The following is a 24,511-nucleotide window of genomic DNA, read 5'->3' on the forward strand; positions in this document are numbered from 1 at the left end:
GGCACATGTCCTGCCCTGACACCTGGTGGTGAAAATAAGATACTACAAAATTGCAACGTCTTCAAGTTTGTTTGACTGCAAAGGCTTTAAATATTTTTTTTTAAAAAACACAGAAAAATGAGCAGGATACTGTATAAAATTTTTCAAATGCAATTTTTTTCGATACTTTGAGCACTACAAACAAAATCCTATTCACCTCCATTGTACTTTTTTGGTGACAGACTTGCACAAAACATGGGCCAGTAAAACCAGATATGTATCTGCATGGCACTATTTGAGATTTTTTTTAAATCAACAATTTAAAGCATTTCACAATAACATACTGTCATAACAAAAACTTTATTTATTCACACATTTACATCCATGTACAGTCTTGTCAAGTCATTTCAGATACAGAGAAAAGAAAAAAGGTACTGAAATTTGGCACACCATTCAACATTTGAACCCTGAATTAATATGCCTATTCCACAAGAAAAATATGAACAGTCTTGTTTCAGATTTATATAAAGTGTATTTCAGTATGTTATTAGAGCCACTTTCATCTTTAATACTGCACAGAGGAACAATCTGCTGCCATTGGTATTGTATTGGATATCAAGTTTCAGCGATACAGTCCATAGTAACAGTGAACACCTTTATCAACACCACAACGCACCAAGGAGAGCATCAAGCGCTGCTCTCCAGTAAAGCCTCGAAGTCTGGTGAGCAAACCATTTTGTGTTTGACATTCCCTAATACAGTCAAGTCACCTGTTCGTCCCTCCGTACCAATAGAGACCAGTTCCTGAAAAAACAGGGGGTAGAGGGGGAAGGAGAAAAGCATGTCAGATGTTTATTTATTTACAGATACAGACAAAAAGAGAGAAACATCAATGAAAATACTACTATCATACTTGAAGGAAAGAGCACGATGCTCCTAGAGACACATCGAGTGTCACTTGTCCCAGTATGAGCTGTACCCGGCCAGACTTCCGCACCAGCATCTTTCCTACAAGACCCTCCCGCAGATCTTTCAGATTGCAATTATTTTCTTCAGCTGTCTCTTCCTGTTAAATATTGAAAAGGCGTTTACACACACACACACAGCACTGATCTCTTCATTTATTTGACACATAGACAACAGCTAAATCTACCTGAGACTCTGTCTTCAGAAGCACCGACTGCCCGTCCTCTGACTGCACCTCTGTTTTCACCGGCCTGTGGTCTACGGTGGGCGGCTGGCCCGGCAGCGAGTCAGGCAGCTGCATGAAGAACAGCTCCTCACCTTTGCTTAGACTCCACCTGTGCAGCAGGTCAGGCAGAACTTCAGGCTCGGGGAGCGGAGGAGGCTTGAAAATAGCCTCCACCTTCTTTATTTCAGTTTCCTCCGGCTCCTGTTTCACTGAAGAGAAGAAATTGTGCATTTTGAGTGATGAGCTATATGGACAAAGCGCTTCTAAGTCAAGTCCTGCTTTCATAAGATATTGTAAATATTGGGAAGACAAGCTGCATATTTTTTTTTTATCTTTATTGCAAAATGTTAATACCACTGTCAAAGTAACAATATAAGTAGAGTGTATATTAGAAAATTTACCTTCTACTGCAGGTTCCATGGGTTCACCATCCTCCTCTACCTTCTCAATTTTTACAGCAGCAGCAGCACTAAATTCCTCCTTGAATCCCCATCCTGATACAGCGAGGGGAAGCTGGACAGGGCAGCTCCTCTGCTCACTCCTCAGGAAAGGATCATCTATAAACTGAAAAAAATGCAATCGGTATGAAAACGGGAAAAGCAAAGAAAATACACTTGATTAAGATTTGAAACCCTGGACCATGACTCACATTGTCTCGATCCAGCTTGCGTAGAATCTCTTTGGTCTCCTCCTCAGTCTCTCTCTTCTCTTTTTTGATATTGATGATGGGTGAGGGTCCCATGCTTGGAGCATCTCTCTCGCTTTCATAGCCACCTGTGTTTAATAGAGTAACTCACTTCAATGCAGTGTTAAAGACATGAGAGAGCAAGTAGGTGGTTATCCAGCTAAACTCCTACCTCTCTTTTTCATCATCATTTCTGCAGGTCCCTGTTCAAAAATAGAGTGGGACTGGATGACCTCAGGGCGACCCCGACCCCTGCCTCTTTCTCTGGGACCTCGGCCTCGATCCACATCCCTCCTTTCTCTCCTCTGCCCGACTTCAACTTTCGTTCTGTCGTAACAGACAAAGTTATTGGTCAACATTCAGAAAAATAGTTAATAGACATTGTTTTCTCTTGAGGTCAATTGTGAACTTACTCTTCTTTTACTTTTCGGCCAATAATGTTGGGTGCATACGTTTTCTAAAAAACAAAAAACAAAAGTTAAGTATTTCAATAATTACATTTATATAGCAATAATTGGAAAATGCATTTTATGTCATCTACTCAATTTTCAAAAAAAAGTGTTAATTTTATACAATACACACAGTATATTACCTTCTTCACTCCCCCGAGGGTGAGGTCTCTAGAACGCATCGAGGGGAGACGGCCGGGAGAAATGGCGGCAGATGGTCGGCGACCCATCAGAAGACCCCTGCCACTCCCGCCAGGGGTTGGCACACGTTGACCATTGGGATCACTTGAGCCTGAATCAGCCATCTTAAACAAGGATAAAAGTGGAGAATAAAGACCATGTAGATGTGTGAGCGTTAAATAATATGAATACTATTACTTGTTATATTCATATTACCATTATTGTCATGATTGAACAGTTAACTGGTAACTTCCTGAACTTACTTTAACACTCTAGCTGAAAAAATAACTCAGTTTTAATTATGTTCATTGTTATTTTAATGTTTTTGTGTTGTTTTTATTTTTTACTGTTTTTGATGCATTATGTAAAGCACTTTGAAATGCTCTTGTGAATGAAATGTGCTATACAAATAAACTTGCCTAAATGTCTAAATCTAGTTGTTTATCATATTTATATTTCTCGGGATATTTCTCTGAAGCACCAACCAACCAAACCAATTATTACCAAAATAATAGATCATTATCAATATCGTGGCACTCAGTCATACATATAGTGATATTTTGCATAAGTTGCGGTGAATTTCTTCACATATTGACTGTTGCAATAGGAAAAACACAACTGTACAACACCTACTCCTAATTTACTGCACATTCTTTCATTACTACAATGACTATATAAGTACTATTGATGCCATGTGACTTGTAGACGTGCAGTCAGCCACGAGTACATCTCAAGTCTCTTATTTGATATTCCCATGCTTGAACCAGAAGTTGTTCCAATCCGCCATTTTGAAGACCCTCTCAAAGCTTTTATTTCTGCTCTGCGGGGTGAGAAGCGAGGAGCGAGGAGGGATCTTTGAGGAACCATGAGTGAGGATACACAAGAGCAGCTTTCATGGAAGTCTTTTACCGGCCGACACGAACCCTTATTGGATATTAGTTATTGATTGGACGCTGCAGCTGAGCAGACTGATCACAATATAACTGAGTGGAGACAGATTACAGATTAATCTGATATCCAATAAGGGGGCGTGTTGGTCGGTAAAAGACTTCTGTTCACGCTGCTCTTGTGTATCCTCACCAAGTGGGTAGTTCTAGGTCTGAAAAATGAAGCCAATGTGGAAATGCCTTAAACCTGCATTCTCTCTAACGGCCAGCAGAGGGCAACTACACTGGCTCCAAAAAGAAGTCTGATTGTATAGAAATCTATGGGAAAATGACCCTACTTCTCACTTGATTTATTACCTCAATAAACACTTTCCTAATGAAATTATGGCGTCAATCACTAGGTCAAGTCTTCTTCAATACAGCATGATGTTCATTTTGTAAATTACTGCCCCATGTAATTTAAATTTGATAATAAGGCAGGGTATGATTTAGGGCGTGGCTGCGTTGTGATTGACAAGTCGGTAAGTAACCATAGTGTAACCCCAGATTCACAGAGTATAGCTATTGCTATTTCAGTGTGTTTTCAGCTCATGAAAGTTAATTGTAACATTTTGGTCGACTAAAAAAAGTCATGTTCAGTTTTTCCAGTAAGTACATTTTGTTTTAATGGTTTTAACCCCATTTTTTGCTAGTGAACATTAGCATTAGCATTATCACAATAGACTGTAGGTCATGGATGTAGGAAGAGAACTGGATACAGGAAGAGCGCCGGGCTTTGAAGCAAATTTGACATAGTGACCAAATCGTTTAATTACGTCACCTGATGCACACTGGCCCAAAAAGCCTTTTTCCCATAGACTTACATTGTGAAAGAAACATCTATAAATCAGCGGATAAATTTTTTTGAGCCTTACAACCCCCACGAAATGACTCGTCTCACTATCAGAATTTGATCCTTTCGATCCGATCACATTTCAAAAGCTTAGAAGAGCTGCACGACTGAATTGTTTTATTCCCATTTAAGTTAGCCAGAGGGCTAAACCGGAAGTAGCCCACTCGGCTGGAGAAAGTCACTAGTGTGCTTGCTCTGTGGGCCCAATGAATACGGAAGTAATGCGGAAAAGGTTGAACTTTTTTGGCTTCATGTGCCACTGAGCAACTTTCACAGGAATGAACGGGGCCCTGCCTCTGACGCTGTATCCAGTTCTCTATATACATCCATACTGTAAGTGCACTGTGCTAACCAAGCTAGCAACTAGCGTTAGGGACGTCTGGCTCCAAAAATCCAAGATGGCGACAGTCAAAAATGCCAAACTTGAGGCTTCAAAACGCAAGTCCACAAACCAATGAGTCACGTCACAGTGGCTATGTCCATTATTTTTATACAGTCTATGATCCTCGCTCATGGCCCCTCAAAGATCCCTCCTCCCTCCTCAGAGCAAAAATAAGAGCTTTGAGACGGCTTTCAAAATGGCGGACCAGAACGACTTCCGGTTCAAGCGAGGTTGGAGGAAATCAAATAAGAGACTTGAGATGCGTCCCTTGCATCTCTCCACACATCCTCGGTGGGAGGGGCACAAGGAAAAGACGCAAGTTAGGGAAACGTGGATACAATTATAAGACTTGAGATGCACCCCAGTATCAAAAAATAACCAGATACACTCATTTACAGAGTAAACCTGCAATGAGATAAAGGTTATACATAGTGTGAATACCAGCTGTAGTCTCACCGCTTCTAATCATCATTGAACATTACTGAACGCATGGAAAATATGCAGAAATGCAATTATTTATAATGAACAAAATCAGTGTTTTTTCTGGAATGAAACATGTATTATTACTAAAGCATTAACCTCAGCAACAACATTAAAGTGCCACAAACAAGTGACAGGCGTCTCATGCACACATGTCTAATGACCACTACAAACTGCTGTCTTTTCAGCGACCATGGCACAAAATATGAACTCATTTTGTGTCCAAAAAACACAGCAAATATCCAGCAACACGTGGCCAAATCTCAACACGAATACAGGGAGACAATACCGGGATGATGCATTTTAACACTGCCGATGTTCACTTTTGACACACACATTTCCTCCGGATACTTACGTTAAAAGTAGTCGGATGTCCTAATTAGAGAATAACTCCAAAACTTGAAAGAACAGTCATAACAAATGGGTTTGTGCTAGTGCTGTTTCTGATACTGCATGATAACACACGCAGCCATGACACTTCCGCAGTGTCATCAACGGGTGTTCATGCGGATCAAACCTGCGTAAAAGAGTCGCAGTCATCAGTTTCCCACTTAATGCACGGGACAGTTTGGACATAATCTAAATATTAATTAATTAATTAAGCTTAGAAATGTGATTTGGCTTGCGTTACAAGCCAATTTCTAATCAAATGTGTAATTTTTCCAATCTGCACTTAATGCACCATCCCAACAAACATTACCCCAAATTAGCGTTTTCAGCTTTTACATGCAAAATTCTGAAAATAATTAATTATATATAAAAAACAACAACATTGTTTTGGAAAGACAAAACAAATAGGTTTGTTAGTGATGCAAAGACCAAACAGACATTCAGTGCATTTACTGCAGGTGTTACAGTAAAATAATAATAATAATTTAACTGTAATGCAACATTACAGCTGACATTAGAGCTATAGTATGTTATTTATGAATACCAGACAATATATAGTTTCATATCACAACATCGATATAATTTACTGGAGATATATTCCCCAGCTCTGTCATCACAACTGTAAAGTGCCAGTTCTGGTCCTGCTGCATGGACAGTACACTGTAGGTGGTAATGAAAAGTTCCTCAACCCTGAAATACAGGGGTCATTGTCCTTTTCTGACATCACACATGGTTTATGTAAATTGGGCTAAATTCTATACTAAACACACATGCAGCCAGCCCTCCTCCAACAAACTGGCTACTCCCATCTCTGGAACGGAGAGGGTTATTTGGACACAGGCAGGCTGTCATGGCATGACTAATGATGGATGATTGCAGTTTAATTACACTCTGTGGGTATCACTTATCTGTGGCTGGCTGGGAATAAATGAAGCTTTTCAATACCATTCACAGTCTGTGGAATTATAGTGATATATCTTTGTCATTTTTTTTCATACAAATATGATGTGTTTGTGAAAAGACTGCACTCTCACCATCAGTGTGTCCCTTATTGTTATCTGGCTTTATACTATGGCCTATTCATTGTTTTAGCAGCAGATTATAGCCATTAATCTGTGGAAGGTCTCTTGTGATTATTATTTTTTCTAATCTCTATTGAAATCCTAAATGAAGTCGTCCCATGAGGTTGAACCAGTATAAAAACATCCCACTGAAAATTAATGCCAGTGGAAATCTGCTTACTCTGGACTTACACTATGGCATCCCCTCCCCAAGGATGGCCTGAGTGGAGATGCCCCGTGGAGTTAGTCCATATGGCATAACAGTTGGCACATGTATATTTTTGAGGTCTTGATGGTGCTCTATGTAATTTACTGGGACATCACTCATGACATAATCTCTTTGGATACTCTGTAGCAAGTGGAGCGTGTATAAAATGGTTATTTCTTACTTCACAGCCTCTGTGTCCATCCATGTCTCTATATCTGAGAGGTGACATTTATGAAAGCAGCTAAGTGTTCGGTGTATATTAGAGTATAATGTGTGAGGATTTTGTGCCTCAGGCAGACTTACTAGCGAGTGTTGTGATGTGTATGATTGGCCGGCAAGAGCATGATGCTGACGAGGTTGACTGAATGTCTCACCGTTGTCACGCTCCAGTCGGAAAATTCCCATTTTTTTTGCATCTTTCAGGTTTTATCCATTCTGTATGGCTGCATATAGGAGTCAAGTAAACATCATCCTCAGAGCCCACAGCAAAAATGAGATTGGGAGGGGGGAGGAGGTGGTGGTAGTGTGTGTGTGTGGGGGGGGGAGGTTAGAGTGTTTGTGTGACACAGAGAGAGAGAGAAAGAGAGAGAAACAGACGGAGAGCAGGAGAGAAAGAGAAGCCAGTGTGTTCGTTTCACCTCCTAATCAGTTTTCCTGGGGGATCTGTCATCGACTGCAGCAGAGGAGGCAAACAAAAAGCGGAAAAAGAAGAAGACAGTAAATTTCAGAGCAGCTGTAATCTTCTCCCATCTCAATTTGGAACATCATACAAGTAAGGAATTATCTTAGATCAGCCTGCTTGTAGATGCTTGTGGTGCACAGAAAAAAAACCCCACTGTGATGTGCTCTCAGTGTATGCGATATGATATAATCCTAGGATGTGACAGCGCGTTTCATTTGTTCATTTCTCAAGTCATATTAGACACGGGTCAGATGATTACTAAAGTTGTGGTGTTCTAATGCATGAGTTTTATTTTCTTGTTTCATTCTCTGCTGATGTACACACATATATGCATTAGCTGACATTATTGTCATCTTCGGTCATTTATCACATCCCGCCAATGTCATCTCACATGAGATTGAGAGAATATTTCATACAGCCGCATTTAATATAGTTCATGTAATGAGATTGGTGCTCATATGTCCAAATGTTAATTGTGCGAGGGGATGCAGCGCATAATATAATATTAATCGCACAATATTTCTTTTCGACAGCTTGTTTATTGAACTTCACACAATAATTCTTGGTATTTAATACTGTGTAATGGTGTTTTCACCTCCTTTAGTTTCAAAAATGCACTGAGAAGATGACCCCTTTTCTTTCTCTGGTCGTTAAACCATCTAAATATATTGTTAAGTCCCCCAGAAGCAAAAAAAGGAAAATCACTTTGAACCACAGAGTTGCTGTCTGTGCCCTGCTCCATATGCATGAATGCAGCAGCTTCTTTCATGATGCTCTCTCACAGAGATAACATCTATGTGTGTAATAGATTTCAGCCAAAGTAAGAATTTAATTGAGCACTTACAGCTTGATGCACACACACAAACAGTCACTCCTCAATACTTAATAATTTTGGAGAAACTGGTTATCAAAGCTGGTGTCGCAGCAGAGAGAATTGGCTCATATTTCATTTTACAGACCAAAGCATAAATGAGGGCAACAGGATTGTGTGAATGGTATGGAAACCTCTGTTTGAACTGTGTTCGATCCAAAAGTGGAACACACACACACACACACACACACACAGATGAGGGGGCTTTGATGAATGTCCTGTGAGAATCTCCTCTTGCCCCATTTTCTATCTCAAAAAGACACACCATGGCAAGAAATGAGAACAGCAGCTGGAAAACAGACGCGTGGAAACACACGTGCGTGATGCAACAGCTCTCTCCCCTGGCCCCCAGTGCAAACGAGCTACCGCACAAATTTCACAGTTCACAGGCTTTAATGAGCTGCTGCAGCCTGTCCATCATGGTGACTGGTGAACACCTTAGCAGACCTTGCAGTCAGACAGTGACACCAAGGCACCTTCGTCCTGTGAGTGATGCAGCGTCACACAGACAACAAAATGAGCATGTTATGATTGTTTGTGCAAAATTGAAAGAAGGTTATTTTTAGGTGCATGTGTGATTTAGCATATGCTGAGTGTGAGAGGGCTTGGAATAAGGGAAACATGCCATGTGCTGAACTGATGTTGAGATTCCAGATAAATAAGAGAGAAAATGCTTTACTAGAGCGGCACGCAGTATCACAGGAGATGAGTGCAATAACAAGAACGAGAAAACTATGGAGGAATAGATGTCTCAGGGCAAAAGAAGATGACCGTTGTGCACATGCCGCAGAGACTCAACATCAGTTCAGGAGAGGAAAGGTGACAGCAAATCAAACACAACACAGGCTGACCAAAAGATTACCCCCAGCCCTCTACTCAAGGCTGTGTGCAGCAGCCTGGATCAAATGGCTGATGGACAACTAAGGAAATATAATCATACATCATCTGCTGCTGATATTCCCCTATTTTGACACAAACGATATAAAAGCTGCTGGAAGATTTCCTTCGAGCTGCGAGAAGTCCACACGCTGAGCTGTTTTAAAAAGGAATGCATTTCAGGGAGGAGGCAAAAGAAAAAAAGTTACCTTTACTTCAAATTGTTGCTGAGGGGTGCAGCATTTGCTCCTGTTTGTAAACCCCTTCTTTGAGAATTACAGGAGAAGATTGAGAGAGAGGCAGCAGTCGTGGTTGCTGGGAGACTGCTGTAGGTGGATTATGAAATGCACGGGGAAAGCGAGAGGCCAGTCACTCAGTCAGGAGCATATCGAGTTGTGTAATAAAGGGAAATGTCAGCTAAGGGCAAGGAAAAGGAAAAAGGAGCAGGATGGTGAATAAAAAGCCGAGACACAGATCTCTAAATGAAAGGTTAATTGGATTCTGTTCGAGGTGTTCTCAGCCGTGGTGTTTCTGAACTGCTGTACAGTGTCCACTTTGGAGCTCTCTGTGATACAATTTAATCTCTCTTGGCAGATGTTGCCATCCTCCAACACTGGTATTACACTTGCAGATTACACTCTGGTCTAACTATCCCCTTTTATCTCTCGGTTCAATGGCAGATGACAGAAATGGACGCCCCTCTTTCCACTCCCTGCAATATCCAGATATGTGAGGTGACCTGTGACTCTTTCCGCATCATGTGGGACATGACCCCCGAGGACACTGCCAGAGCCACACACTTCTTCATCGACCTGAGCCGCAAAGAGAGCAGGGACCCCAACCGCTTTAAACACAGGGTCTGACAATGTGAAACTGCTGCACAGCCTCATGTACCTTCCTCTGTCCGATCCAATCCCTACCATCTTTCATCCCATCAATCTTCCCACTGCTGTCTAGGTTCATATTTCAGATTCACATCAATGGCCAGCATTTCTCCTCATACAATGTAAAATATGTAAAATGCATATCTTATTGAGGTCTAGTAGGGTTAACAGCCCTGTGATTTTCTGCATTAGTCTGGACACAGAAAGCAGTGGTTGCGCCCTTTCAGTCACTTCCAGTACAGGCGAAAAGAAAAATGAGCGCAGTCAACAGCTTCAGGCCAGTGATTCACTTGTACATTGTTTCCTCTTAAAATGGACAAAAACTGCAGCTGCAGCACACAACAGTTTTCATGTTAGTTACACCCAATGCGCATCATTAAACTCCCAAATTAAGAAAAGCACAGACGTAATGCAACAAAGAAGAGTTTAATTTACAATGGTTTATCTTTTTTTAATTGTATTTGTCAGGGACTATTAATCTTAAGCAGTGAGAAGAGAAGCTACCCGCTACTTTCCATCTGCAGTCCCTGTATCGAAACTGCATTTCTAGCAAGCACAACATATTATTTTAATGCAGATGTTTAATTATTTTTCTAAAATTGCACTTGAGGAAACAATTGACATTTTCACACTAGTTGAGTGCCCAAAAAATAACGGTGTTCTCATCATTTACATGATCAATTACAAGCAAAACACAGTGTTTAAATCTGGACCCAGTAGCTGAGGGGTAACATTTATGATCCCCCTTCACTTCAGATGCAAAACTCTGACTGTAATTATGGCGTATAATTGCAGCTGGCATTCAACAGCTGAAAAAGTGCTTTTGTAAAGTCAAAGCAGGGATAGGACTCCCGAATGGAGAATATGTTCTCTCTCTCTGATGTACAAAGTGGCACAAACAAACTTGCATCAGCGATGTTGCTATGGATATATGGGCCTCTGAGCCTGGAGTAATTAGCTGCGCTTCTTAGAGGACTTGGCCAAAACAAAGCCGCTGATTTGATTAGATGTATCCTAGTTACAGCAGCTTGGGCTTGAAGTGGAATATCATGCTAATAAGGCAAAGTTTATGGAGGGAAATGCTAGACTTAACAATTGCATTTACATTTCCTTTGAAATGTAAATGAAACACACAGCAGCCTGTTATGACCTTGCATTCTGTCCTTGATGTCAACTCCTTCCTACTTTATCCTTCAGGATGTGCCAACCAAGCTGGTGGCCAAGGCTGTGCCTCTTCCCATGGCAGTGAGGGGGCACTGGTTCCTCAGCCCTCGGACGGAGTACTGTGTTGCTGTCCAAACTGCGGTCCGCCAGCCAGATGGCGATTACCTGGTGTCAGAGTGGAGCCAGGTGGTGGAGTTTTGCACAGGGGGTAAGACATGCCATGTCTGACAGCTAAAGCACTGATAATGTATGCCATAAAATATGAGCGCTTTAACCAATGTTATACAATATAAGAAAAAAAAAGCTGCAGTGTGGCAAAAACAGTTCTGTTTTCAGCACTGGGTAGTCATTAGCATTTGAAAGCAGTGAAGACTTTGAAAATGATTACACAGCTCGTGTCAACTTTGCAGACTATGCCATGGAACACCTACAGCAACTTCTTGACAAGGCCAAGGGCTCTGCAGGGAGGCTGCTGAAATTCTCCCTGTTTTATCGCAACCAGCATCCAGACTACTTTGACTATGTCAGGTCAGTGCTGCATTCTAATATTGATATTGTATACCTAAAGCCATGACAGCAGCCATAAAGTCTAATATCCTTTCCTCATTTCTTGGATTAGAAAGGAATGTGGAGGATTGATGCGTCCAGCCCTAAAGGACAACAGTGGGAGTCATGGATCTCCTATCAACGGCAAACTGCATGGAGTCTTCTTCAGCTGCAATACAGAATTTGATACAGGCCTCCCTCCTAAAGACTCCCCATACGGTCCTCTGCGGTTCCACATCCCAGCCGGAAACCTGCTGAACCCCAACATCTCCCTGTATTTCGCAGACTTCTACTGTATGTACACAGCCTACCACTATGTGGTGCTGGTGCTGGCCCCTGTTGGCTCAGAGGGAGACAACTTCTGTCGCACCCGTCTCCCCATGCTGGACTTGGCCTCCAACCCCTTCCTGACATACACTGCCCCCCAGGGGCCAGGGGAGGAACCCCTGTACTGCCATGCCAGTGATGTCATCCTTGAGGTGCTTTTCACAGAGCCGGTCCCCTTAGATCAGGGCCCCGTGGAGCAGATCAGTGGGCACCACCAGCTTATGAGTCTGACCACAGCCAACGCCAAGAAAGACCCAAGCTGCAAAGTGTGCAACATCAGCGTGGGCCGCTGACAGATATGACGATTTAGGACAGACCTGGGAGTGTGTGAGCATAAAATGCTTAAACACACAGCGCTGAGCCCATCATGCGTAGGTCAAAACACAGTGGAAACAGCCTACCTCATGGGGTTTCTGCATGCTGCTTTCCCTCTTCCCCCCTGCCTGGACTAGAATAGTGAGTATTAAATAGAAGACTTTTATAATATTTATTGCAGAACTCCATCATAATCACAGCTGGAAATACAGTAAACATCCATCCATGACCGTTGTAACAAAACATAACTGAAGACATCATATGCTTGAGAAGACTGGAGAATGACAAACCAGTCATTTGTGCTCTCTGGTCTCATGTTTTGTTTTGTTTTTTAATGTCTTTTTCAAAATTCAAAAATGTCAAAAATGTGTTTGATTTCATTTTTTAGTTTTGTTGAAGTTTGATGTTGTTGCTTTACAAGAAAATTGTCTTTGATACAGCCTGGTGGTGCAAATGCTAAAAGCATGCCACTTTTAAAAGTCAGTGGTTTTAAATGTTACAGAGGTCATGATGATTTTTGCTATTGTGATAATTTTTGCTATTTCTACTTCTTATAATGACCTCTCTACAAAGTCACTGCCAGATGTTCTTTGTCTTTAAAAAAAAACATATTATATATTATATTGTAATTGCCAAATGTCTAATCAGTAATGCCAAATTGTAGCTTTCAACATCCCATCCATTACTTTACTATTTCTTTAAAAAGAATAATTACAGTTATGATTAGGAAATTCTTTATAATTCTTATAACACATGGTGTCAAAATCTTGCATGACAGACTTTGCTGATGAAAAGTGTGGCCCAATGTGACAGTGAGAGCAGGACCATTCAGTGAGGTGGGTTTTTAGAAGGAAGGTCCTATCTCAAAGATCTGTGCTATCGGTGTCTGTCAGCAAGCCTCAGCTCTATAAACAGGGCTCAGCTAAGATTAGCTTTTCTCCTGCTATGGGGCTTGTGTTTGTCACTGCATAGTAAACTCTGACCTATTTGGGAATGCCCAAAGTGAAAGGGATCCCCTCCCTGATGCACAAGAGAAATGCATGTGCATGGGACATGACAAGAGGGTGTGGACTGACACAGAAAAGTCTACCATTTGATGCTTTATATTAAAGAACACTGGAAAAGACAATGTGAGCAAAATGTACATGTTTTACATATTCTTTCTCTATGAAACAGCAGTTACTAAGATGCCTAAACATTTATGAAAAATAAAAGTACCAATTCAGAGTGAAAACCATGAAAGTCTAATAAAATTATTCACTTCATCTCATCTCATGAGTGCTAGTACATTAAACAGGGAACATTTCTAGGCTGAGAAAGTCATGCCCTTTCATTGAGGCTCTTTCCACGACAGAGATGTGAGCTCACACACACAGCAATGCTGTAATTCTGTCCGTTGTTGTTGTCCCAAAAAGTCTTACTCTGCCCTCCTGGTAAATAACTTAAACAGAATTCTATCTTCCTCTTGGCATCAAGCACTTTAGGAATATCAATGTAAAATTCAAAGATATCTGTCTGTGGTCCTCCAAAGCGTTTCTGCACGTATGTACAGGGCACATTTCTGTAGCTCTGCCATGAATCAAAGGTGATGCGTACATTCACCTCCTTCTGGAAGCTGATGTTTCTGACTCGGACGGTACCTTCAAGGGCCACCTCAGTAACACTGCAGTTCTCCAAGGTAACCATGCTCTCTGCAAGCTTGGCACGAAAGGCTTGAAAATTTTCAGAGGGCTGCGGGAAGCCCAGTTTGAGCCGTGTTCCTGGGCAGCAGGTGCTGACAGTGCAGCTGTAGCCATCCTCTTTAATGCTTCCCGAACCTTGCAGCGATGGCAATAGGTCGAAGTCAGCATGCTCCTCTTTGTCAGAAAAGACTCGCACATCTGTTAGAGACAATCCCTGTGAGTCAGCAAACACCACATGTTTGTTCTTGATTGGGATCAAAATGTCATCATCGAAGTCATCCAATAAATCTAAGAGAGGGTGGGTCAGATTTGCTTGGCCCAAGATGTCAGAGGATATCTGTTCTGAAGCTGCAGGACGGATGCAAGGTCGCAGGGGCTTCAGGATGGGCACCCAAACATGAGGACACAGTTCTTTACGTTGGTTCAAGCACAGCCTGACAGCAATCTCCATAAGTCCAGCTGACTGGGCCATTGACCCTAGGCCAACCATTGGCAGGACACTTGCAAGAGATAAAAAAAATGGTTTCAATAAGTACTGCTGCCCTGGAAATATGATCAAACTTTTGTACATACTTTAAATGTGCCCTAACTTGGCTGTGAGGTGCATTATGGAAAGCATCACCAGATTAAAGTGACATATTACTAAAAATAATTGCAATCAACCTGCACATTTTTCTTCTTATTATTGAAGAAGTGATGCAAGATAATGCACCCCACATTCTGCAGCAGAGTCACCACAGATTTAATTTGCATCGAGCTCTTACATTGTGCTGGACATCTCTATTCTGGTAGTCTGGTGCTCAGTGCAGGAAATACTTTCTTCAGTGTTTGTTTGGAGTTCTAGAAAAAAGAAAAACATAGTATGTCAGTATTAAAGTGATGGTATTTTCAGTGTTGCACTCTGCAGTTATAATTTCACAAATATATCTATAAGTCTTAAGTCTTTCTAAGTCTTACTTACAAACTCCCATGTGCAGCAAGTTGTAGTCTGCAGTCTAAGTCATGCCTTTGCCTGCAGGAGAGTCTGGCGTAACGTTCTATTTATACTACCTCATGTTGTATTCTCCACCCTCTCTACTGACCAATCGTCTGAATATTGTGGTTTTTTGTTCTTCCAATGCTGTTTTGGACCTGCCTATAATACACAAGTCTTTATATTTAGGGGTTCAAGCAACAAAGCTTGCTGCTGGAGTCCTATTGTTTTTGATCTCATTCTCATTTTTCTTCTTTTTTTTCTCAGCCAAAAGTGTTCGTGCAGCAAAAGCTGTAAGACCAAAAGTCACCAAAATTGGCAGGTGGGTTGCAAATTCCACCCACTAGACACTACTAGGATCATCTATGGACTTCGCTGATCTAAAGTTATCAAAGAAATTTCGACATGTCAATCTATTTTGAAATTATACATTTTTAGACCTGTGTCCTCAAGTTCAAATTTACATAAACGCTCATAAATCAAAATTGGCTTTTGCAATTGTAACCAAACTTGGTGCATTTGTTCGGATGCTAGGTCCAAGCTTCGCTATGCAGTCTTGGGATATTCTGCCCCTAGTTGGCACCACAAGTGTGAAAAGTTTATATCTTGTAATTGGCCACATGGATTCGTACGAAATTCAGTTGGTAATGATTGATTAACGTGGGCGTGGCTTATCACAACATCTAAATTTCTAGACGTTTCACATTCCAAACTTCAAAAAAATCAAAATAAATCACAATTTTTTCAGTATATCCACTGAATTGTGACAAAAGTTTACTTCACTGCAACCTATGGTCAATTCAGATGTCTGTCCTTTTATATTTTTCAAAATATGCAAAATTTATTAACATCTATATCTCCAAAAGTCTTCACTCATATACTATCAAAATTAACACAGACATTCTCTAGATGGTAGATATCAAGTGTTTCAAATGGTGTTCAGATCAGTCAAATGGTGAGTCCACAGTGGTATTCAACATCTTGCTGTAATTTGTACTGTATGCACATTTTCTATTTCATTCATTTTTTAAAACGATTTTCACCCCAAAATTTTTGTTTTATTAACCTCTCTCTTCTCTTCTTCTCAGGCCTCCACCAGCTAGATGGGTTAGGGTTTTGTGTTTTGTTTGCATGCATCACAGTCATTAATCCAAGTTATTCATTCTCATTGACTTCAATGCAGTAATTTACTAATTGTATGCAGATATAAGTTACTGTTTAGTATCAACTGCTGTCAGAGGTAACTGTGTTATCCTGATGGTCTAATGGTCTAAACAGGTTCTCTGCAACTGTAGGGTCACCTGTTCAAATCTGACATGGTGCCAATGTGTGTGCATCCTCGGGGTTCTGTTGTGACATCTTGTTTTAAAACTTGTCAAATTATGTGCTTGTAATATCCACAATCTTGCTTTAATTGGTATTGTAAGCACAACATTTTCTATTTCATCCCATTTTTGAACAAATTTCACCAAAATATTTGACAATACACCTGAAACCAGCAGAATGATGTGTGATTTTTTCAGAATTTTAATCACCAACATTTTGACTGTTGTAAGCTCGAGTCATCTGCATCTGGTCTTCTGCTCTAAAAATGTCAAATTATGCAATTTTTCGCAATCTACTTGGACCCAGATTGTTGCTGCTTGTGGCTATATGAAACTTAAAGTTTGTGTGAGTTTGTATGTAACATAATTCAGTGTCTGACTGTCAGTATAAAAACAAGTTATTTCACCAGTATCATAGCTGTGAAGATTTAGGTCAAATTGTCTGTGCCGTAACCTAAGGACTATATTGCCCAGTGTTGATGAGATGATGAAGTTCATATAGGTCAGCTGGTGTAATTCTACTCTCCACTGCATTGTGGAAACTATTCCAGTCATCCAGGGCTATACTCTCAGGACTGTCAGTGGACACAGGTCTAACTGAGGCCCGGGCCTGCATCCAAGCCGCCTGCCTGGCTCCTGCCCTGAAGGGATCACTGTCCTGTAGCCTGTCAGCATGTGTGACACTGAGGAGTGCTGGATTACAAACGACTCTCAGCATGCCTGTCACTTGACTGAGGAAGCTATTTAAGTTTTTTGGCTTTGTAGAACTCAGGAGGTAATAGTGTTGTACATGAATCAATCCAAGTACGTGTTTATATATTGAGTTACATGAAACATGTACCACACATAAAATTCCAACACGTACTGAGATTTATTTAAACACCAAATCAAATTCAAGGGCATTATGATCACTTACAACCTCCAAATTGCTCTGCAAGAGGTTGCAAGATTAAACAAGTAAAGAGGCAAATTATTGCATGATGAGAAGCCCAAAAATGTGAATGGGTACGCTGGGTGTTAAATAGACAACAAAATGAAATGCTTTCATAACAACTAAATTTACAACATTTACAAAAATTTGAATGGTTTTATTTTTCTCTCAAATCAACAATTTCAAAGATTATCAAGGTCTAAATGATTCTGTTTTTACAGCGTTTAATTACCTTTAATGCTGCTCTGTATGTGCTGATGAAAACAGGAGTTTTATTCAAAATCTCCCGATAACACTGAGTTGTAAGATTTATTATCAGCAGGATCAACAGTGCAGTTCAAGAAGGTGGCACGTAGGTCAGTTTTGCAATGGCCACTCTCTCAGTCCCAGTTCAAATTACTTGGGAATTTGTGTGAGGGCAAACAATGACAACTGATTGGCCCCACTGAATCTCTTACATAACAATGCTATTACAACAGTTACATGACAGTAATGCACATTAATGTAATTGTGTTATTCAAATATGGCAATCAAAAGAACTCAAGCAAACGGACATGCACATTAACATGTGCGCCTTGGGCTTGTAAACACTATGATGCACTGATGAAATTTCACCTTCGAGTCATTTGATGCATCTTGTTATTGAGCAGCAGAGAAAAAGTCCATGAAAGTCTAATGAAAGTCATCTGGATATAGTAACAGGAAAAACGATGAATTAGCAGATTACACAGACTTGCCTTTGCCAGTCTCACAGACATCAACACACCAAAATACATTGTAATTATGTAACCAAACCAATGCTGTGACATGATTAACAACACAACTAAAAATAACATTATGAAACTGCAAAAGCTGGTTTGGTGAACAGGGTTCATTCATCAGCAATCAATTCTCATAATATTACACACTTAATATTTGCCATTCATTTTTTTCAATTCAGTTACATTTCTTGTACTCATGTCACCCCAAATGTCTTTGTTTGTATCCCACAAGTTAGTGCTTAATCCTGACAACAGTGAGAAACAAATGTGATCTCTGCAGGTTAAACTGTCCGTTCTTTACTACCGCTGTGTCACAAAAAAGAGCCACAGCTAATTTTATGACCTCCTGGAGCCAAAAACTTCCACGCCAACAGAAGCACCTGTAACATAAAACACACCATGTATTAATTGTATTTTATTGTTTACTGTAGTTCAGTGAAAATGCAACTCATTGTAAACACATTGTGGTTCTTGAAAGAGACACTTTTCTTTCATAATCAGTTGCTAAGAAACAATGAGCACTGCAAAAAAAAAAAAAGAGCTAAAAATAAATCCAGATGTCACTGGAAAGCAGGTGCTTATGTAAGATCTGCAGAAATGAATTAGCAGATGTCTGTACAAGAGGGTGTGAGGGCAATATTAAGTTAATGAGGAGAGATGACACGTTCAAGTTCACTGTTGCTTACCTCGACATTTAAATTAACTGCACAGCTCCACTTGAAACGAGTGGTGCTATGGTTCGATAGCGCATTAGATGCTGAGAGCCCTCTTCAAGATCCACCACGTACTCTCTAAGAGAAGAGACACGTAGGGATATTATCAGCTGCTTCAGTATCTATGCAGAAAAATTTAATTGGGCTGGATGTATAAAGGTAACACTGCCACCTACTGGATAAAGAAAACAGTGACAACGCATTAAAAAAAAAGTTGATGAATTAAGTACCTCTGATCATCTGTTTCGGGCTCAACCAAGATGTTTTCCTGTCTCTCTTTCACTCGCAGGAACACAAAGGAGTCCAAGCAGGGCTCTGGTACTGGGATTACATTAAAATAGACTGGATTTAGTGTGACGGTCAGCGAAAATGTCAGAGCAAATGCCACCATCTGCCAGCGCATGCTAATGGCAGTATTTTGGGCATAGCTCATCCAAGACCTAACAAATATGAAGAGAGCCTGTGAGCTAAAAATAGAGATGGTGTAAGAGAAATTTTACCTGCTTTGAGCATATCAACTGTCTGTAGGTTGGGGGGCATGCGCTTCAATGCTACAGCCTTCAAGTAGGTTTCTGTGTTGGCATAGTACCTGGATGCCGGAAAAACAAACTTGTGTCAGGTAAAGCAATCATAAACAAACAGCTCAAATGACTGATTTATTATACTGTACTCACTCTTTGGCAAAAGCAAACTCTTCAGGTGAAAGCAGTGACGGATCTCCTTCACCTCGAGACTTTTCTCTCTCGAGGACGTGTGGGAAGAATTTTTCGATCTAGACGTGGCACAAAAAATAGGCAGTTTATGTCATCCCCAGGTGAGATGAAAGCTTCATTGCTCAAAGTGTACTGTTGACCTGACTGACCTTCTGCAGACGAGAGCGCAGGTAGCTGCTGAGTACAAAGCGGATCCTGTCTATTTCCATGCGATGGACACTGGCCTTCGCATCACCTTTCTTCACCCGCTGCAGGTTGGCTTCCTGATGGACGAAAAGTCATAACACTGTCAGAGACGAACATTTCTTTTATTCAGAGTATGTCAATATAATCACAAAAGTAAAATAAGCAGAACATATAACAATTTGATATATCTGTGTGGCTATAATCTGCTTGTTGTATGCCAATTAAATGAGTATTCTGGTATGAGTCTTTAGACTAGACACCTCACAGCTGGATTTGGCATTTGGACTCCCGACAGCCACCATGTAACCTCAGTCACAGTGATACACAATTAGCCTACATAAATAGCTTCACATTTGTTTGAAGCTCAGCATGGTAAAGCAATCCAACTCACACATGTTACTGTACCGTGTGGTACACTGTATATGCGCATTACAAAATGAATGAACTCATAAGAGACCAAATATCCTTTCTTACTGATTGATTTATACATATATTTGAGTCAATAAATTATTTAGGCAGCCAAAAAACCCAAAGTGTTTTTTTGTCCTATTATGGAAGGAGGTAAAGCAAGCAATGAACCTGAAAATATGATATTTTAATTAGTATGAATGACTAAAACATACAGTTCATGATAAAACTGCTTTGTCTGGTGATTCACCAGTCATTTGCTGGTTCCAGGTTCTCAAATGTCAATCAGTCAAATGTGATTTGTTGTTGTAAAATGAACATTTTAGAGACTGTTGGGTTAACAAAACAAGCAATTTGAAAGTGTGACTTTGGGCACTGGGGAATTATATGGGACATTTTTCACTATTCTATTCTAGTATTCATGACTATAAAGTTCACATTGGTCAAATGTAACAAAGTACTGTACATTTACTCCAGTACTGTATTGAAGTATATTTTTTGGTACTTTACTTGAGTATTTCCATCTCATTCCATTGTATACTTCTACTCTACTATTTTCAGGGAAGAATATTGTAGTTTTTACTTTACTACGTTTATCTGACAGCTGGTTACTTTACAAATTATGATTTTACACACAAAAACATATGATCCACATTTAAAATATGAAGCACTAGTATAGATTGAACAGCCCAGCAGAATATATCAGGTGGAGCTGATATAGTTCATATTAGCTCCACCCGCATCAACTACAAGTGCTGGTGCTGGTTACATATGAATGCATCAGTATCATCAAATTATAAAATACATATACAGTATAACTCTCACAGGAGCCATTATCTCATTCACTTCAACTTGAAAGTACATTTTTAGTGCAATTTCTTATTCAGATGGGATTCTGACAACTTTCATACTGAATATATGTGACTGTAAGCTATCAGGAGCGTGTCTGTGCATAAACAAAGAGGGACATTTAATTGTATTTACCATGTGAGTCAGCTGCTCCATCACACACTCCACCACCTCTGATTTGTTCTCCAGCAGCTCCGGTGAGAACTTCTCATTCAGCCAAGCCTGTGAGTGACAGAGAGGAAACACAACTGTGAGGTCTGTGTGCCCCATGTTCACTATCAGTTAGGATCATTTTAGTAACATTAGTTAGCTCACTTCTTCCAGTTTGGCTATGAGCTCCGCCGGGGTCATAATAACATCCTCCTGACTGTCATCTTGGTTGATGTCGCTGCCGTCGTCAGACAAAGCGTCCGACATGGTTCTCTCTTTACGAAGTGCGCCGACAAAATATCGAAGTTAATCGAAACGTAAACGATATGTTGGACTATTCAATATAATTTGAAAACGATCCAAACAGAATAACTTTTAAAACGTTTACAGTACAGACAACCGCTAACTGCAGCGTGTATTTACTAGTGAACACCTTGTTTATTCGCGCCACTGAAACAGTTCTCGCGAGAGATATTATTGTATTTCATCCCCGCGTAGAGGCTGCAAGGCAGGGTTCGTCACAGGCTGTTTAGTGTGTACTGCTTTTCAACACGCTTCACCACTCAGATGCTTTACGTTATAGATATTAAGGTTCGCTTAAGTGTCATATTTGGAGTTAATGTCCGCTGTTTTTACTTAGTGATTTCTACCTAATTTAACAGAGCAAGAGCCAGCTCCTATAAGTCGGTACTCAGGATTTTCTGTACCCATGCGCCCTATGAGTATAGTGCCATATGGTATGGGTGACAAATTAAAGGAGAAAACTGTACAGGCCTGAATGCTTGACCCGTTCAGTGAGGGGATCCGGTGGCTCTGTTATGCTTTGGGGGGCATTTTGCTGGCATGGTTTGGGTCCACTTGTCTCCTTAGAGGGAAGGGTCACTGCAAATCAATACAAAGTTGTTTTGAGTGATCACCTTTATCCTATGATGAAACATTTCTATCCTGATGGGAGTGGTCTCTTCCAGTGCCCCCACCCATAGAGCATGAGGGGTCACTGAATAGTTTGATGAGTATGAAAATAATGTGAATCATATGCTATGGCCTTCACAGTCACCACATCTCAACCCAGTTTAACACATATGGGAGATTTTGGTCTGACGTGTTAGACAGCGCTCTCCACCATCATCATCAAAACACCAAATTTTAAGAATGATGTTCATCCCTCCAGTAGAGTTCAGAGACTGTGGAATCAATGCCAAGGTGTATTGAAGCTGTTCTGGCAGCACATGGCGGCCTGACACCTTACGGAGACACTTTATGTTGGTTTTTCCTTTAATTTGTCACCTGTCTTTTTATTTATATATATACACACACAGTTTGAGTGAATATCAAGAATATACATCTAGCACTCTGATTTGATAGAGAAGCACATTAGTAAGTAAGTAAAGTTTATTTAATATAGCACTTTTCTTAGAGCAAGGTCACAAAGTGTTTCACAAGAGTAAAACTGTTAAACAAATAAGACCATAAAAATAGTATAAGATATAATAAAAGAAACAAACAATAAAACATAAGCAACTACATACCTTAAAAACACACAAAATACAAACACAAGACAGTAGTGAAATTTAATGACAACAAAAAATAATTTTATCACCAAAAAAGTGCTCTTCTGATATGAAAATTGTATAAAATGTCATGGTGAGTAGCAGGAAATGGACCCAAATGCAAGAGGTCAAGCAATGCTGAAGAGACTTCTTTATTGAAGAGTCGCAGGGGAAAACAGAAGGCTGGCTGCCCGGAACAAAACCGAATGCAGAACAAGAACAAAACAGAACCAATGATCCAACAAGACTCAACTGACAACCAGACCTAAAATACAAACTAAACTATCAGACAACGAGGAACAGGTGACAAGACACAGGGGCAGGCTGGGAGCTGATAGGCTGTGAGGACACTGGGGGCAGGGCAGGGCTGAAGGGACTGATATAGGGCAGGTGTGAAGGTGACAGCAGACTGGGGAAGAACACCGAGACAAGGGCAGGGCTAACGAGGACGCATGCAGGGCAGGTGTAAGGAGGAGTACATGAACACAGGAGGAGTGAAGGAACACGCAAGGGAAACACAGAGTAACAGAAAACCAAAACCCAGAGAACACAATACTTTGAATCACAACCCAGCATAAATCAAACTGTCCCAGAATTACACAAACTTAAGCACACAACACCACAAGCCAACCACTGCAAGATAGTCCGTCAGAGATACAACTCAACTCAGCCCTCTCCAACACAGTCCAGTCCCAACATAAGGGTGAGAAAGGCTGAGGTCTCTGGATAAATAAACCTAGAAACACAGAACTACAAGCTAACCAATAACCTAATAGTCTTTCCAAGAAACAACTCAAATAACATGAAAGAGCAAAATCAAATGACCAAAAGGACTGAACAGAAGTGCAACACAGAAAACCAAAAGAACACAAAGAAGCAGAGTCCAAAAAACAAACAAAGTCCAGCCAGGATGTGACATATAACACTAACAAGTCAGAACTCAGCTACCGGCATCCAAAGCATAAAAGATATTGTATATGGAAGTGTGCATAGTTTATAATTGCATGGCCTATAACTGACAACGAGTCGTTATTGGCTTCCAAAACCACAGTAGTTCACAGTAGTCAAAACAGGGAAGCTAGTTTCCCAAAGTCAGCATGATATGTCTCATCTGTACAGTTCTCTGTATCCTGTCTCTTATCTTTCACCCTGAGTCATCTCTACCACACTATCTGGTGTGAATTAAGCAGAATACCATTATCTGCTTCAGTTGTTTCAGCTGTTTCGTTTCAGACCACATTTACCCCTTTTCAACGAAGGCAGTTCAAGGGACGGTTTGGAGCCGGAGCCTAATTTCAAACCAGTTCTTCATATTTCGACAGCCAAAGAACCGGCTCTCGGACAGGAAAACTGGTTCCAGAGCAGCACCAACTCTTTGGTGGTCTAGAAGTTAGAACCGCTTACATCAGGGGCTGAGGGAGAAGGGTCACCTTACACTACACACCCCACCTCACCCCCAACCCTAAACATCCCCTTCCTCATGCCTAAACCTAACCAGGTGGGTGTGTCCTGTAGATACTGCACGTTCATGCAGTGGCCGCAGCTGGATATACTTGTTATCATAACCAACCAAAACCAAAATGTATTGTGTTTCTTCAGAGGGAAGAGATTTTGAGTCAGGTAAAAGCTGATAATATGACACTTTATCTAAACCATTTAGATATGTGGTCAGTTTATCCAAATAATGCCTGTTTGGAAATTAGCTGTGAGACAGCCATTAGTCATGTGATACAGTCATGTGACTCAGTAGCCTGCAGCAGAATTTCAGGCAACTCAGATAATTTCCTCTTTCTCTTTCCTCGTTATTGCTCTTGCCTCAG

At 40.7% G+C, this 24,511-nt stretch overlaps 4 protein-coding genes across 7 annotated transcripts; 1 reads left to right on the forward strand and 3 right to left on the reverse strand.

Moving 5' to 3' along the window:
- Positions 1–320: 320 nt before the first annotated feature.
- Positions 321–5,626, reverse strand: polr3d (polymerase (RNA) III (DNA directed) polypeptide D). 2 transcript variants are annotated; one of them, XM_042421478.1, is made up of 9 exons: positions 5,482–5,626; positions 2,449–2,610; positions 2,270–2,313; positions 2,029–2,183; positions 1,821–1,945; positions 1,573–1,735; positions 1,133–1,380; positions 893–1,045; positions 321–783 (listed from the first exon to the last, which is right to left on the reverse strand). In XM_042421478.1, exons 2-9 carry the CDS (start codon positions 2,608–2,610, stop codon positions 667–669), a joined length of 1,167 nt encoding a protein of 388 aa, XP_042277412.1. In that variant the 5' UTR covers positions 5,482–5,626; the 3' UTR covers positions 321–666. The 2 variants fall into 2 exon arrangements, with proteins under 2 accessions (XP_042277412.1, XP_042277411.1); XM_042421477.1 differs by lacking the exon at positions 5,482–5,626 and adding an exon at positions 3,168–3,194.
- Positions 5,627–9,894: 4,268 nt separating this feature from the next.
- Positions 9,895–12,531, forward strand: LOC121904148 (phytanoyl-CoA hydroxylase-interacting protein). Of its 2 annotated transcripts, none has more exons than XM_042421711.1 (4): positions 9,895–10,071; positions 11,296–11,470; positions 11,673–11,818; positions 11,886–12,531. In XM_042421711.1, exons 1-4 carry the CDS (start codon positions 9,895–9,897, stop codon positions 12,426–12,428), a joined length of 1,041 nt encoding a protein of 346 aa, XP_042277645.1. In that variant the 3' UTR covers positions 12,429–12,531. The 2 variants fall into 2 exon arrangements, with proteins under 2 accessions (XP_042277645.1, XP_042277644.1); XM_042421710.1 differs by having other exon boundaries at positions 11,673–11,790; positions 11,882–12,531.
- Positions 12,532–12,608: 77 nt separating this feature from the next.
- On the reverse strand, positions 12,609–15,191 carry ppp1r3c2b (protein phosphatase 1 regulatory subunit 3C2, duplicate b). Of its 2 annotated transcripts, none has more exons than XM_042421713.1 (3): positions 15,094–15,191; positions 14,897–14,972; positions 12,609–14,632 (listed from the first exon to the last, which is right to left on the reverse strand). In XM_042421713.1, the coding sequence occupies exons 2-3, from the start codon at positions 14,908–14,910 to the stop codon at positions 13,771–13,773; spliced, it is 876 nt and encodes a 291-aa protein (XP_042277647.1). In that variant the 5' UTR covers positions 14,911–14,972; positions 15,094–15,191; the 3' UTR covers positions 12,609–13,770. The 2 variants fall into 2 exon arrangements, with proteins under 2 accessions (XP_042277647.1, XP_042277648.1); XM_042421714.1 differs by having other exon boundaries at positions 15,090–15,126.
- A 2,091-nt stretch (positions 15,192–17,282) lies between these two features.
- Positions 17,283–21,597, reverse strand: gins4 (GINS complex subunit 4 (Sld5 homolog)). The gene is made up of 8 exons (XM_042421561.1): positions 21,307–21,597; positions 21,127–21,213; positions 19,698–19,811; positions 19,510–19,607; positions 19,336–19,424; positions 19,066–19,156; positions 18,809–18,913; positions 17,283–18,502 (listed from the first exon to the last, which is right to left on the reverse strand). The coding sequence occupies exons 1-7, from the start codon at positions 21,406–21,408 to the stop codon at positions 18,817–18,819; spliced, it is 678 nt and encodes a 225-aa protein (XP_042277495.1). The 5' UTR covers positions 21,409–21,597; the 3' UTR covers positions 17,283–18,502; positions 18,809–18,816.
- Between the last annotated feature and the right edge of the window lie 2,914 nt (positions 21,598–24,511).

The sequence above is a fragment of the Thunnus maccoyii genome, chromosome 9 (assembly GCF_910596095.1).
Source record: "Thunnus maccoyii chromosome 9, fThuMac1.1, whole genome shotgun sequence".
Lineage (NCBI taxonomy): Eukaryota > Metazoa > Chordata > Actinopteri > Scombriformes > Scombridae > Thunnus > Thunnus maccoyii.